The following is a 16,880-nucleotide window of genomic DNA, read 5'->3' on the forward strand; positions in this document are numbered from 1 at the left end:
AAAAATAATTGCCTGCTGTCATTGTGAAACATTTCTCAGTGGATGATTCTTCATAAAAGACCTCTAGCTTGACAAATGCAATGCAAGACAGGGTTACTTTAAAATATTTTGCTTAGCTGCAACTGGCTCACAACGTGCCAGCCTGGCCCATGTTCAACTATAATGTTGTAATCAAATCATGCTTACCTTCAAAACACTATAATGGCTTGGCTTCCTGTCAAACAAAACTAAATGTCCAATAGAATGTGCCTGGTGTATAACACTTTCTACATCTGTCTTCTATGATATAGCCACTGGGCATTCCAGACCTTCCAGCAAATGGGAACTTTATGTCCGCCAACCATAATCAATTGATACTCTACCCTACAGTTAACATTTGGTGGCATATCAATATATTTCCAGAAATGTTTATTTTCATTATAAAGCTACCTGCTCCACACCTATGAATCACATTTTATTGAAGGACGCAGGAAGCAAAAAGAATATACTTTTCCTCTGAAATATTGATTAAACATTTGCAATTGTGTCAGACTCTTCAATTCCTTATAAAATGCACTTTAGTAAGGTTAGAGGCCTTGGATTGACAAACCAGTTACCCATAACCAGTACATGACATTCCCAATCTTCTGCAAAGTATTTCTACTGTTTTCATTGCAGCTGCTTGGACTATCACAAGTTGACAAGTAGTACCACAGTTCCTATGCTTGAACCTACAGAGGTACTCCTCAAAAACGACTTTGACAACTGCAATGAAAGCTCATGGTTGTAAGAAATTGGTTTATTAGTTGATAGGGTGAGAGTCGCAATTGAATAATAAACGCAATCCTTGTAAGGGTGAAGCACTAAAGTCACTAAATACATCTGTGCTTAACCCCCTGGTAGCTTGGCACAAAAGCAGTCCGGCTTAATTTAGAGGCAATGTATAAAGTACTTTAAAAAAAAAAAATATTGAAATTTTATATAGCGACAAAATCACATATTTGCACATATTTTTCATACAATAATATGATAGTTGAGAAGGATATTACATGCGCATTATTAATCTGCTTCTATGTCAGTAATACGAACAGGAACTAAAACGAAAACAACTTCCGCCTAACATTGACATTTATCATACTTATACACATTTATTTGCACCTTGTACAAGTTACTATGTCTGCAATGGTACTGGGGCCTCGGAACTGCCGTCCCCATCAACAAACTCCTCAGCACTGTGGTACAGTTCAACCCGCGTGGCCCATGGCCATCTCCATATCCCCGCCCACCTACGTAGCTCTTCAGCCCTGTAGTCCTGTCTTCCATTATATATCCCACGCTTCACTGCCCCTGGTGCCCAACCAGGCTGTAAATGGTTCCCATATATCCTTTGGACGGGACCTGCTGGGCATTAGTTCCCAGTAATGCGACAATTGGTCTTTGCAGTAGGTAGCATTTTTCACCCATTCTACAACAGTTGGGGGCATCTTCTTTTTCCAATGTATTGCCACCTGTCGCTTGACTAGGAGCAGCAGGATTGCTATGAGTTTCATCTTTCCCTTAGGTGTTTCGAGAACATAACCCAGCAGCGCAATCAACGGAGAGCATACCATGGGATAATTTGCCATTTGTCCGATATGATGAAAGACTTCTGACCAAAATTGTGCTATCGGCCTGCACTCCCATGCTAAGTGGATAAAGGTGGCTCTCTGGGAGCCACATCTCCAACATTGCGTGTCTGGGTGTAGCCCCATGCGATGTAACTGCATTGGAGTAAGATATAATCGATGCAGATAGTTATAATGAATCAATCGAAGTCTGTAATTCGGCGATAAATGTTTTAGTTGGGTACAAAAGAATGACTATTGTTTATCTGTTATGGTTATGTCTGCATCCTCCTCCTAGTCTGTTTTTGAGTGGGCTGCAGTGATAAGAGACTCTTGTTGCGTAATGCTGTAGAGGCGTGTAGTTAGTTTACCGGATGATGGCACTGAAATTATATTTTCCAGTGCCGGAAGTGTGGGGGGTATTTGCGGAAAGTCATCATATCTGGCCTTGCAAGCTGCTCTGATCTGATAGTATAACAGCATTTCTAGTGCTGTGGGCGGTGTCTCCGTGCACATCTGTTGTATTGTAATAAATGTGCCATCTGGAAATAGATCGTTGCCTTTCAAGAGTGCGTGAGTTGCCTCCCTCTGCTTGGTAGCAGTATCTAGTAGAGGTGGTAGTAGTGGGTTTCCACCTATCGGCATGGATGGCGCAAATAGAACTTTTTGGTGTGCCCTTTTTGTTATCCCTTGCCACACCCATCTAAGTGTTTCAACGCTGTCTAGCTCTAGATGAGGGCGTTTGTATTGTTGAAAGAGTGCTGTGTTCAATGTGAGGGGGGCTACTTTGTCCAGTTCAATCGCTACATGCAGCTGGTATGATGTGGGATGCTGCCAATAGTGGAGGAATTGCGCTTGTGAACAGTATGCATACAGTTCGAAGTCCGGGGCTCCTAGGCCTCCTTGCGTGAAAGGCAAAGTTAGGATAGTCCAGGATATATGGGGCTGTTTACCGGCCCATATCAAGTCCAATATGCTAGTTCGTAAGTGTGTGTTTAGGGGCATATGTATATTTACAAAGAGGTACAGCAGCTTTGGTAGTATAACCATCTTCATGATTGCTATTCGGTCCGCTAGGGACAACGGTAAACTCCTCCATCTGTGTACCTTGCCCTCCAACCAGTCAATTGCTCTCCCATAATTGGCCGTCCACAGCTCCTGCAGATCTCTACTAATCCATATCCCCAAATATCTAATCGGGCCATTTGCCCAAGGTATTGGGAATTCTGTGTCAAAGGGAGTAGTGCCATCTGTCAGGGGCAGTATTGTTGATTTGGTCCAGTTTATCTGGATACCTGTTAAGCCTCCATAGCGCACCAGTTCCGTCATCACTGGCGCAAAATTTGTTTCTGGGTTTATTAGATGTACCGTCATGTCATCTGCATATATTGATATAAGTATGCCCCATAGAGGTGAATCTGATACTCCGCTGTGTGTGGTGTTGTCGAAGGTGGGCCGCTAGGGGCTCCATAGCAATTGCAAATAGAAGCGGCGAGAGCAGGCAGCCTTGTCTCATTCCCCTCGTTATGTTAAATGTGTCTGATATTTGGCCGTTCATCCTAACTCTCGCCTTGGGAGCGGTATACAATAATTGGATTTGCTTCGGGAAAATGGGACTTAGTCCCATGCGCGCAGGTATTGTAAAAATAAATTTCCACTCCAGGGAATCGAACGCCTTGGTGGCGTCTAGTAGGGCTGCTATGGCTTGCACATGTGGAGCCAAATAGTGCAAAAGAGCAAATAAGGTACACAGATAATGCGCCGTCGAGCGGCCTGGTATGAATCTCAACTGGTCAGGGAGTGCTATAAACTGAAGCAGGGGCTTCAGCCTGTTCACCAATAATTTTGCATAAATCTTGGCATCCAGGTTTATCAATGATAATGGGTGGTATGAGTCAGGCTGGGTTGGATCTTTAAGCAGGGTAATTATTGTGGCCTCGCGCATGGTCTGTGGTAGCAGTCCGGTATCTTGTGCTTCCTGGTAAACCTGCAAAAGTTTTGTGGCGAGAATATCTTCATACTCCTTATAAAAGGCTGCAGTCAGGCCGTCTGCACCTGGGGCCTTGTCAGCTGGCATGCTATTAATTACTTTTCTTATGTCATCAACTGTAATTGGCAATTACATATATTCGCGGTGCCAGTGATTAAACCATACAAGTGCTATTGTGTCCAAGTATTCTGTAATGTCGGTCTCCGATGGGTCTGTCTAAGAGGTGTAAAGAGTCTTGTAGAATTGTGTCATTGTGTGCAGTATTTCTGGTGGCGTTCGTGAGGGTGGCGCGTCCAGGTTTTGGAGTCCAGTAATATAGGCCGATCCTCTTGGCTTACGTAATAGACCTGCTAATGTTTTCCCTGGTCGATACCCCTCCCCAAATCTACGTGCTTGGGTGTATTTATGCAAATATTTAGTTTCTCTGTCTGCCTCTTCTTGAAATGCTGTTAGTTTGCTTCTGATGTGAGCCAATGTGGTAGGAGAAGGTGTGGTGTAATATTTACGCTCTAGGTCTCTGATCTCTCCCTCTAATCGTGCAATAGTGTTTCGTATGTCTCGAAGCACTCCAGCTTTCAATGCTATGCATTCACTTCGGGTTACCACTTTAAAGGCCTCCCAGAGGGTCCCCGAAGACTCTACCGTGCCTTCATTTATTTCAAAGTAGTCTGTGATTTTATGAGTTCCTCTCTAAATACCTGATCTAGTAAGGCACCTGATGGGAATCTCCAGCCAAAGGGCTGTATATATGATTTAGGTATGTTCAGTGCGAGTTGTACTGGTGCATGGTCCGAAAATGTATGTGGATGGTGCACTGCACAGATGACCCAAGTATGCAGATCTTTTGTGGTGAGCCAGTAATCGTGTCTGGACCATGTGTTTCTGTGGTGGGTTATGCATGTTCCCTCTCTGTCATTCGGGTGTAATGCCCTCCAGGAATCTATTAGTTGCAAGTCGTCGATGATATCTTTTAACATTGAGGCTGCCTGCAGGTGGTGCGTTCTGGAAGCTCCTAGTCTGTCTACGTCTATGGATAGGACCATGTTGAAGTCACCCCCCCCCACAGTATTGCTGCATCCCCCAGCGTTTGGATCTCTCTCCATATTTGCTAAAAAAATATGGGGCAATCTAAATTGGGACCATAGGTATTAACTATTACTGTTGGGTTGTTGTGTAATTCTCCCTTTACCAGGATGTATATCCCTTCTTTATCTGTTATTGTTTGCCGTGTCTGCCAATGCAGGCCCCTTCGAATCAATACCGCTACCCCACAAGAGTAACTTGAGTATCCAGAACTGATTATCTCTCCCCATCTGTTGTTTTCCAGTATAGCCGCTGACGTGCTTGTCAGGTGCGTTTCTTGCAATAAACATATATCCACTGCGCGTCTGGTCAGGTAAGGGTGTACTAATCTTGTTTTTCTACGGTCGTTCAATCCCCGTATATTCCAAGTAAGACATTTAAGCGTCGTCACAGCGTTTCTACACATTGCGGAGAAACTTGAATGAGGGCGTCGTCAATGTGTCCAGTCTGTAAGGTGCATATCTGTGGTGTATCGTATAACCTGTACTTATGGGCATCTATTACTATCCAAATGTGCAAACATGTGCAGAAGTGTGATTGCCATCCCCATGTTCGTACTTCAAATATAGCTGTAGGCGGTAACATATAACAGTTAACTCCCTTCCCCTTCCCACCTCCCACACCAACCCCCCAATCAGGTTGTGTTTCCCCTTTTGACTTCTCAAACAACTTCAACAGTTCTCCCGAACAGTGGGAATATATGGGAGTCATCCCTCGGGGATGCATGGGGCCGCCGGCGAACACCCCAGCCAGGTTTCGCAGGGTGGCAGAGCGCTCAGTGTAAGACTTGGGGTCATTAGGCACAGTGGGCAACGTAAGTCATCAATAATGGAACCTCATAACTGACTTCCCCAGCTTACCGTCCATTGCCCAATTAATGTCTCTACATTGGCTGATTCAGATACAGTTATCTGTTGTAAAGGAGAAAGGCATGTAACAGCGCACTTATCTGCGTGATCATGATCTCGTTCTAATTGTCCTGAACTCATTGTCGCTTAGGTTATTCTCTGTGCAATCGACCTGTGTCCGAAGGTCGCTGCTTCTCGTCTTTTGCCATCTGTTTAGCATAATTCAAAGCTGCTTTTGCGTCTATAAAGAAGGTGGGTCGTCCACAGCTAGGATTTTCAGCTTTGCAGGGTAGATCAGAGCGTATTTGGTACCAAGCTGTTGGAGTATTTTTTTGGCCGGAAGGAATTCCCGGCGTGCGGCCTGTACTTGTAGTGTAAAGTCTGGGTTTAGCGACACTCCGTTGCCTTGATATTGAAGGGAGTCTCGTTCTCTGGCTAATCATAAAACTGTGTCACGATCATGATAATTTAGTACACGTGCCAAGATGGGTCGTGCTGGTGTGCCTGGTGGGGGTCTGGGGCCCAGAGTACGATGTGCTCGTTCAATTAAAAACATTTCGGATAGCTCAGATCCAAACAGCTCTTTCAGCATGATTTCTATGTATTTCTCCATATTCGTTATATCTGTTGATTCGGGAATTCCTGTAAGGCGTGCGTTGTTCGTACGCAATCTGGCTTCCAAATCGTTGTTCTTGTTTTTTATGACGTTTAATACCGCGTCCATTTGCAGCAGTTTGTCACATGTCTTCGTTTGGCAGTCCTCTACTTCCGAGACTCTCCTCTCAAGGGTGTCTAGATGGTTTTCATGCTTGTCTACTCGCTGCGTTATTCTGTCCATGTGCTCGGCTAGCGTGTCTATTTTAGATCCACTCTCTTGTATGCTTGTTTTGAGGTCTTTAAACATGGCGCGGATGTCTTCATCTGGTACTGGGCCAGCAGCTGCGTCTTCAGCAGTGTCCAACACGATGTTGTCACCTTCGGTTTGTTTGCTCAGCTTTTTGTCAAAATGAAGCCAGGGTTGTCTAGAGTCCGGTTTCTCCATTGTCTCTCTAGTGAGCAGCGGCCTTTCTTGGAGCTCTTCCCCAAGTCTCCCCACCCGCCGTCTGCTCTTTGCTCCGGTGGTATCCACGGTCTTTACCGATACTGGCCTGGCACAGTCTCTGTCCACACTTGTGTCAAACAGTCTAGTGATACTTTATCCCCTGCCTTAATTTGTGATGTGTCCACGACCCTGCCAGATGGATCTTACTGGCCATGTGACTGTTTGGTGTATTCCTAGCCTTTGCTCGTCACTTGTACACATACACCCTCTCAGCACCTCAGCCGCTCTTGTGTTCTCCTTCTTGTGCTGTTCGCACTCTCGAGTCGGCTCGACTCAGTGGGCCCTTGGAAGTTTTGTGCTCTACTTTGTAGCTGTGGTCTTTTAGGCGCAGCAGTTCCCTTTTATGTCAGGTCGCTGTTGTGCTGCCCAGCTCGGAGGAGCGTGTTGGTGCTACCTCTGGGGCCCGATGCGCTTTTTAGGTATTTGTCTGTTAAGCCGCTGCCTCCTATGGCTCACTTCGGCCCGCCGGCATTGCGCTACGTTTCAACAAAATGGCGGCGTTGTTGCCACCGAGCGTCTCTCAGCCGTTTACTGCCTCCCCGTGTGTCATGGGCGGCCTTACTGTGTTCAGTCCCGACCCCTTCAGCGTCTTGTGTCTCCACCTCACTACTGCACCTTTTGTTCCCACTAAGACCGTATGTGGTGGTTCTAAACCCCATAGCGTGCCGCCCCTGCAGCGCTTCTCAGCTCTCTGTAGCACCTTATAGATGCTGCCACAGCCGTCTTTTGCGGTGTCCTGGATCTGGGATTCCAATGCGCGTTATGTCCCCTGAACCGTTAGCAGACTTTTAAGATGCGGGGCAACCCCTTCTTGGATCTCTGCTTTTCCCGCTCTATCAGTTTGTCAGTTCTTGTGGGCACCCCTGCGGCAACAGTTAGATCACTCACCACTGTTGTCTGGGGTGATGACTGGCGAGCGGACGGATAATGTGGAAGGACACTGTAATCGTTTCTTGATGCAGCTCACCTCTTTTGCGGTTTCTGTTTTGGCTTCCACCGCCTCTCGTGTCCTCCGTGGGCCAGGCTTCTACGTGAGCCCCGGGCTTTTGTGTCACTGCCTCGTGACTAGGCCGCTTACAGGCCCGGGCTGTGTTTTGGCTCGTAGTTTTGCAGTGGAGTCGCTCGTGGCCAAGTGACCTTTGCGCTCGTATCCCTCTCGGGTCCTCTCCAGTTTCTCAGTTGTTGTGGCCAGGTACCCCCGTCCTTTGAGCGGATTACTTGCGGATTTTGGACTGGGCCGGCAGAGTCATCTCACAGTGAGGCCATCTCGCTGCACAGCGTAGCCAAGCCCCCATGTATAAAGTACTTAAGCAGCACTCAAACGATCTTAGAGTGACAATACAACACAAGAAAAATCCCAGACCAATTTAGATTTATAGAGTTAATTTTAATAAATAAACAGACATCAAAAGAATTTATAAAGCTTTCAGGTGAAAATAGTGCTGAAAAGCACAAAGCGCCACTCTTGACTACCTGGTCGCACTGGACAGAGTCAAAGCTATATGCTCAGGACAACCGTGATGGAGCGTGGGTCAGATACAGGGTTTAGGTTTGCACTGATGGAGGTTGTACCTTCTCAAAGTCCCAGTCCATACACGGAGCCGCAGCTGGAGTTTTGCATTGATGAGAGCTGTGAGGAGGTCAATGTTGGCGTGAGGAGCAAGTCGCTGCTTGAGCTTTGCACTGGTGGTCAATACAGGCGGCTGCTGGCAGTGCAAAGAGCTGGTCATTGTTGGAGCTTCTTGTCGGTAGGGAATGTGGTGGTTGTTGTGGTCATGGACGCTTGTTGCATATGTGAAGAGCAGGTCATATTTGGGGCTTGCCAGTTATTGCGGACGGTCATTTCTTGATGTGAAGAATATGCTTCTTGTTGAAAGGAGTGCAAACTTCTGGATTTTAATCTGAAGGAGTACACTCTGATGCCAGCCAAAGGTCCAGGACCTGAGGGGGGACCTCTTAGAGAGCAGTACTCAATCCAGCAGAGGCCAGCGGCAGGGCTCAGGCAGGTCCGCTTGATACTGGTCAACTGGGCAGGTAGAAGGAGGTCTCTGAAAGCGTTTTGTGTCCCTGACTCAAACAGGTCAGCCAACTGGCCCTTTTGGGAAGCCTGTGTTAATGGCAAGCAGGTCTAGTCTTCCTTCAGACAGCAGACTAATCCTTCTTATGAATCTGCCACAGGAGTACCCATTGCCAGTCTGTGGGTGGGGATGCTCCTTTTCTCTAAACTTTCCTCTTTCCTGGATTTGGCGCCAAACTGTCTTCAGTAGCAAAGACCAGGCAAGCCAAAGTGTGAGCTGCATTTGTCAGTGGCATCACAGGCAGCCGTTAGAAGTCAGGAAGTGGGTGGGGTTAGCCCTGAGATTACCCTTTGAAGCTCAACTCAGGAAGGCAGAATACAATCTCCCAGGATATTCCACTCAGGAGAGGAACACTCTGCCCGCACATTGAAAACTCTTTTGTCCCCATGTTTGTAAGGAGTATGCACCACTGAACAGGAAAGCCATTCACAGTCATATGACCATGGACACTGGCAGAAAACACATTTGGTTTAGGCAGAAAAATACAAACTTTCAACAAGTGGCATTATCAGAATGGTAACTGAAAATACAACTTTACCATTATAGAGGGTTTTAAATTAAAATTCAAATGAGTGGATGAAGCAGTTCTTTGTATGTTCCCAAACTGAAGTTAAAACTTAAATGTAATAAGGTTACCCAATGTTAGTCTAAGTGAAAGATAACCTTACAACAGTGTAACACGATTCTAGGTGTTTTTCACTGCCAGGACATGTAAAACTGAAGTACACATGGCATACGTTTTAAATACCATACACCCTGCCCTATGAGCCTTTAGAGTCTACCTTAGGGGTAATGTATAAATATTGAAAACGAAGGTATGGGCCTGGCAAAAAAGATTTTGCCCGGTCGAAATGGCAGTTTAAAACTGCACTACAAGCTGCAGTGGCAGGTCTGAGACATGTTTTACACAGCTAATTTAGGGGGGGGGGGTGGTCACAATGGGTGATGCAGCCCATTAGTTGCATTTAATTAGGCCCTGGGTTCTGAACATGTACTCCAAATTATTAGGGACTTACAAGTAAATTAAACATGGCAATTAAGTGTAGGCCAATTTTACCATCTTTAAGGAAGAGAGCACAAGCACGATTCCACTGGTTAACCAGTGGTAAAGTACAGAGAGTCCTAAAGCCAACAAATTAAAAAAACACAGGGGAGTGAAAGCAAAAGGTCTGGAGATCAACTACATCGCATCCTCCTGCTTCCACACCCTCCGCCTCCTACGTAAGACCTTCAAATGGATCCCCCTTGAGCACAGAAAGACCGTCACTCACGCCCTCGTCATCAGCAGACTCGACTACGGCAACGCACTCTACGCCGGAATAAACAAACACCTGACCCGCAAGCTAAAAATCATTCAGAACGCCGCCGCAAGACTGGTCCTCAACCTGTCAAGACACTGCTATATTTCCCAGCACCTGTGCACACTCCACTGGCTCCCCATCGAGGCTAGAATCACCTTCAAGATTCTCACCCACGCACAAAAAGCCCTCCACAACACCGGACCAGCATACCTGAACAGCCGACTCAAATTCCACGCACCCTAAAGGGCCCTACAATCAGCCCAGCTCTCCTACGCCATGGTCCCCCGCACCAGAAAGACCAGATCGGGAGGCTGCTCCTTTTCCTTCCTTGCGGCCAGAGCCTGAAACTCCCTACCGCTTCACCTCAGACACCTCACTCCCCATCTTCACGAGAAACCGCAAAACGCGGGTCTTCGACAGACCCCCTCCCTGATGACCTGGAACCTACCCCCCCCCCCGTCTCAGCGCCTTATGACCCTTACGGGTGAGTAGTTGCGCTTAACAAACACGTGATTGATTGAGGAACTACCATGCCAATGATGTCAGGTCTAACAGCAGAAAGCGCTGTGCAATAGCTCTTAGCACATACAGTATTTCACAATAAGGCATGGAAATGCTGGGTGAATTACTGCAGTAATGCTATGTTATGTTATGTTATGTTATAATATTTCTAAAGCGCAAACTGTTACCCGAAGGTGTCCTGGCGCTGTCTACAAAGAACCTCCCAAAGAGCTCACCAAAAGGCCGCATATTAGACATTAAACATCCAGGTTTTTAAGGCTTTCCTAAAAGCCATGAGATCCATACTATTTCGAAGTTGAAATGGGAGGGCATTCCGAGCTTTGGCTGCTCCCACCCGAAAACTCCTGCCTCCCCAGCTGTTTTTTCTGAAGTTTGGGACTGCTACCAATTTAGCTCCTAGGGATCGCACTGGTCTATTTGGAACATACCACTGAAACTGCTGCTTCAGATGTTCTGGGCCAGTCTCATGAAGAGCTTTAAAATCGGTGCAAAGTGACTTAAACTGCACCCGTTTCTTAATGGGCAGCCAGTGGAGTCTTCTGATGTCGCCAGAAACCGAGTCGAACTTAGGTGTCCCTGTGAGCAGTCTGGCGGCCGAGTTCTGTAGAAGTTGTAGTCTATGCAGCAGACGCTCCTTAAGGTAGAGGCTTGTCATAGTCAATGCGGTCACTACTGTGCGTTGATTTTCCTTTGGAAGATACTGTAGAATTTTCTTACATGTTCTCAGGGCAAATGTGGTAGCCGAGACAACTGAGTTGACTTGGTCTTCAAACTGAAGCCTACCGTCAATCAAAACTCCCAGGTTTTTTACCTTCCTGGAGAGGATTGGAAGTAAGCCCAGCGAAGCTGGCCACCAACTTGGGGTCCAGAACTTGGGAGCATTGCCAAACAAAATGACCTCCGTCTTGCTTGAGTTGAGTTTTAAGCAGTTCTGGGACATCCATATACCCACTGCATCCATACAATCATGAAATCGTAGTTCTGTCCCCCTCTCTTGCCCTGGTAGCAGAGACACCACAATCTGAGTGTCATCTGCGTAGGATGTCAGATCGAATCCAAATGACCTGATCAAAGGTGTAAGTGAGGAAACATATACATTAAACAGTGTTGGACTAAGAGAGGAGCCCTGCCGCACCCCGCAGGGCAGAGAAAACGGTTTGGAACAAAATGTGCCAAGAGACACTGTCTGCTTTCTGTCCGAAAGGAAAGACTTCAGAAGTTCCCATGCTTTGCCTTGTACTCCACATTCCCACAACCGGTCCATCAACAAATCATGATGGACCGTGTCGAAGGCCGCGGACAAGTCCAGCATGATCAATGCGGCCTTGCCTCCCTGATCTAGTGCGGCCCTAATTTCCTCTGTAGATTTTAACAGCGCGGACTCCGTGCTATGACCTGCTCTGAACCCGTATTGGGTTGGATCTAATACTTGAGCTTCCCGTAAGAATGTAGTAAGTTGTGCGTTCATACTTTTCCCGGCCAGTTTAGCTGGCAGAGGGATACGCGAGATAGGTCGAAAGTTATTAGAATCCTTCGGGTCCAGGTTGGGTTTCTTAAGTAGAGGCAGAATTGATGCGGATTTCCATGCTATGGGGAAATGTCCTTCCTTAAACATGGCATTTATGATCGTGGTCAGCGATATCGTAATTGGTTCTGGGGCTAGCTTTAAAGCTATTACTGGACATGGATCGTAAGGAGAGCCTGATTTAGTAGACATCAATAGCTTATAAGTCTCACTGATAAGTAAAGGTACGAACTCATCAAAACTAAAATGTGAGCCTGATCGTAATTTGTATCTCTCTCCGACATCTAATTTCTCATCTGTTGTAGGCCCATTAAATGTGGCGAAAATAGCCTCCACCTTACTATAGAAGAATCTAGCTATTTTGTCGCAGAGCTCCTGGCTTGAGGGGATACTGGGAGTGCCCGGGTATGCCAAGCTGATTACTATTTTAAAAAGTTCTTTAGCTGAATTTATAGCGGAGTTTATTCGGTTGGCAAAAAAGGTTTTCTTAGCTGCTCGGAGAAGGTGTTTATAGGCTACCAGGCTTTAGGTAATGCCTACCTCTGAAATTATTGGGGTAAGTTTTAGTCAGAACCCACAAGTAGAACATAGGCCACATTTACAAGCATGTTGCACATTCACACATTAGTTACAATAGTTACTTTCTAAAATACTGTAACATGATTGATTACCTTAAACAGGGCCGGCTCTAGGGGGGTCCTGACTTCACATGGGGGCGCCTGTTTGCTAGTTTATATTGTGCTTAAAAGCACCTGCTGCCACATTCCTGGATTCGAGCAATTTTTAGGCAATAATTAATATGTCAGTAGAACGCCTGTGATTAAAGTTATATCAGGCGAAATCGGAGTTTTGTCTAGTAAAGGTTTTGACTCTGGAAGTTTTGATTCATGGTAAGGTAGCGCATAGGGTTAATATGCCTGCTGTGAAGAACATGAACCATGCAGATCACAAAGTGAATGTAATGTAAACAGGTCAGTGGGTTACTGCTTTTGTCAGAGACTTCCTTTTGTTAGTTGCAGTTTACAGTGAGCTGATAACTGTCATCAAAGAACTGCGTGCAGACTTCTAGGTGTAGATTAGAGCATATGGCTTTTCCCTCCAGACTTTCATTATTCTAATGTTGCAAAAAGGATTGTATATAGCACGAACATGACCCAGGGCCATTACAGCACTTTACACGAGGCCCATGTGCGTTACATAAGGTCAGATTTTCTGTGCTCTCTTCAGGCACAGGGAAATTTCCTCTCACCTTGTTCCCACTGCGAAAGTCGGCAGCTGTTACCATTAGGCCACATCTTCTCTCCTGCTTTTTGGCATCACTTCTTTAGATGTTCTTTGTTCATCCAGTCTTGCTGTGTTTCACTGGGAGTGGGGTCACTATTGACATTAGATCTACTTGTATTTTCTAACAAGGAAGTCAAGAAGCATACTGACTGACCTGATCCTCAGCGCCCTGCCAAGTATCTGCCATTTGAGGTTCATTCGACTGATCTTGTCCGTGCCAACTTACCAGCAAAGCTTAAACACGTATTAAACTACTGTTCTGTTACACAAAAATGCACCCATCGGGAAAGGAGCAACACTACATAGCGACCCCCAGCCACATAATTTGCCCCATCCTCATCCTTCAGTGCTAGCCCCTTTCAAGCCCTCTCTAGCTCTACTTAGCTGCAAAAAATGGTTTCGACCCTGCCTTACCCCTTCCCTGTGTGTGCTTCCGCTTAACAACCTATGCTTTTTCGGAATATGTTTATTGAATTCACAGTCGAACGATGTTTTGACACAGGGGCTCTGTAAAGCTAACGTAAGCCATCATACTAATCGAGTCTAGAGTCTAGACATAAAACTGCGGAAACAGAATCCACATAGAGCGATTTTTAGAAGGTCCAACATATGTTTTTTTCCTCCAGATTCGACTTTCCTGTACATGTACAAAGCCTTCCTCTTGAGACGATGCTGAATCTAAAGCTGTTTGGGACTGGAGTGGACACAGAGACTGCGCACACCCTGGGCTGGACAAGTCAGCCTCTTTATCAAAACGAGTAGGTGACATTGTGTTAATTATGAGTAACTGTGTTGCAAGATTGAAGCTTTAAATGCAAGTCGAATAGAAATTCTAGTTTCACTTACACAATTGTTATTTTTATCATGACAATACGCGAATGGAGCCTCCAGGCCTAAAGCTCCCCCGGCGCCGCCCTGTAACACACGGCGGCATGCAACCCTGCTCGGCCGCGCCGTGTGCAGGCGCAGTCACACGGCGACCTGAAGACCCTCGCAGAGAGGGTGATTCCTGCTCTGGTGTGACACGCTGCCAGTCGGGCTTTAATTAAAATCTCCCCAGGTCATGGACGGTGGCGCCAGATGAGCTCCTTGTTGTCGTGGGGGAGTTTAGGCAAAACCGCTGTGACTTTTTAGGCAGAGCAACAAAGGGTCGAAAGACCCTTCGCCAAGGCCACGGCTCTTTCTCCCTATATGCTCTCACAATGATTGTCAGTTCGAAGACTCTTTAGTGTAAAATCGCAAAGGTGTGGCATTATAACAAATGGCATTGACTGGGACGCACGTAGGAAACACTGAACACTCCGGACACTAAATATTTATGACTAGTTCACAATAGCGTTGTACATAAATTGAACAGGAATGGAAGCAGTAGTCTCTCTCTCAGATGCAATGGCCCTCATAAGAAGTTTATTTTAATGCATTTGAACTCCTGAATAGTAGTGTGGAGATACCGCCTCATGTCCACAGATTTGCAAAAGCAAATAGAGCAAGAAACACCCCTCTGCTTTGCAATTAGAGTAACTAAAAATCAAAAACAAGATTCTCATACATGCAAATGAGGCACCCTTGTATGCGGAACTCTCCTCACTGGCACAGAGCTATAAATTTAAGCTGGTGGATGAAAATTTGCTAGCATCACGAGTTTGGTTGCGAATAAACAAACAAGACTCTAGAGTAATTTTCGACCGGTTTCTTTGAAGTTTTACAATCACTTCAAGCTACTTACCTATGGGAGGTTGGGGCATCACTCATTGTGTTTTATGAAACAGCTTAACAATATGAGCAAGACGCTTTCCTACAAGAGAATGAAGCCCTCTTTGCAAAGAGGGCTTACGTTTGGCAGGTCATTAACACTAAGGGCCCAATTATGACTTTGGCGCTGAGAAGCCAGGCCCGCATCACCAAAGCCATGGTCAGACCGCCCGCCAGATTAGGAGTTTCCTCCCGTCTGTCTGGATTTGCTTTTGATGTTTCCATGGCAGTCCTGTGAAAATGGGCGCCGCAATGAGAACACCAAAAGCAATTCCTGCACAGCATGGACTGAAATGTCCATGCCGTGCAGGAACTGATGTGCATGTACACAGGGGAGCAAATGTTGTGCTCCCTGTGTGCATCCACAGGGCGTGACACACCAGGTGGCCCTATAGGGCCACCTTTGTTTCCTCGGTGCTATAGTTTCATACCGTGGCAGAGAAGAAACTTTTAATATGCTTGGTGGGACCACCGCGGTCTCCTGACCGCTGCCACAGCACTAGGAAATGGCGGTCCCAGGATGGGAGCAGCAGAGCTGTGGCAGTCCCACCGCCAATATCGTAATAGGGCAGTCGGGAGACCGCCCCTGCCGCGTGGACTGCCAAACTGGTAATCGGGACCTTACTTTTATCATAGGTATGTGCACCACATAAAATCACAGTTTGTGCGACTCGGACTAGGCAATCACCAGATGCTGGATATGAAGCCACACTGGGTAAAAAAAGAGACAGGTATGATAACCTGCAGGCTGTGTGGCTTGGCCAAAGAGTCTATGATATTGTCTGCATTTGCCCGGCAATGCTGAAAGAACAAAGAGAAACGCTACGAAGCATATACAATAATCTCAATATACAAACATGTAGACAAGCCCTCAGTACAACACTTAACCATGAGCACACCCAATTAAATGTGCGGTTGGTAAAGTGTATGGTAGTATTCATTGCTAAGGTAAAAGCACTGGAGGGCTAGATAGAATATTATGGCTCATGAATATCATGGTAACTGAACTGATTCCCCTGATACCAGACAAGCAGAGCGTATAAAAATGTATTATTATGTCCAGTTTTAATTATACCATACACACTGGAATCCATATAATCAAACTGAAAAATAATTTGCTATCGTGTCGAGTTTTAATCACATTTAAGCTGGAAACCGGCTCATAAATTAAGAGAGAATTGGAGGGAAGTCTTGACATCATTTCACACTGTCACTTTAGTACCCACATGTTCAGATTGCAAGATATGCAAGATATGCATTATTTAGTGTAGTTTTTTAAATTAAATTATTTTCAAATATGTCTTGTTTTTACTATCTCGTCTAAGTACATGACATTCATTTCATAATCTGTGTATGTGCAATGGTTTTAATTAACTATGCACTTTATAAATACATTTGAAACTTGTATATGAAACTCCTTTATTTCTGATTTGCAGCACCCACTCTTTCAGTGCTTATAAACCCTATTTATTTTCACATATTATGTTGTTATACCTTTTTTATGACTGGTCTTGCCAGCCTAGTGTTTTCCAAAAATATTATACATAAATACATATATTTATAGGGGCTCTCAATCAACACTATTTCCCCAATGACCTGTTCAGATCGCACTCAAGTTATGCTTCCTCCCATCGGAGCACCAAGTGTAGATCAACAGACCAACCCACTCCAGCCATTGGATGCTTTCACTATGATAGATTACATTATGCACCAGCAATGTATACACACACCGAAATAAAATGGTTTCCCCAAAATAGAACTTTTTTAACACTTGTTCTTCCAGTGTCTTTAGTTCCTATGTGTACTAGGGTG

General features: G+C 45.6%; 1 protein-coding gene across 11 annotated transcripts in view; it reads left to right on the plus strand.

The window, feature by feature from the left end:
* Positions 1-16,880, plus strand: part of PIK3C2G (phosphatidylinositol-4-phosphate 3-kinase catalytic subunit type 2 gamma) — a 2,048,585-nt gene that overhangs the window by 978,366 nt on the left and 1,053,339 nt on the right. For all 11 annotated transcript variants that reach the window (XM_085652678.1, XM_085652687.1, XM_085652677.1 and 8 more), the window contains one exon: positions 13,943-14,074. In XM_085652678.1, coding sequence (XP_085508804.1) covers positions 13,943-14,074 — 132 coding nt within the window. The remainder of the gene's footprint in view (positions 1-13,942; positions 14,075-16,880) is intronic.

This window comes from Triturus cristatus, chromosome 4_1 (assembly GCF_964204655.1).
Source record: "Triturus cristatus chromosome 4_1, aTriCri1.1, whole genome shotgun sequence".
In the NCBI taxonomy this organism is placed as follows: Eukaryota; Metazoa; Chordata; class Amphibia; order Caudata; family Salamandridae; genus Triturus; species Triturus cristatus.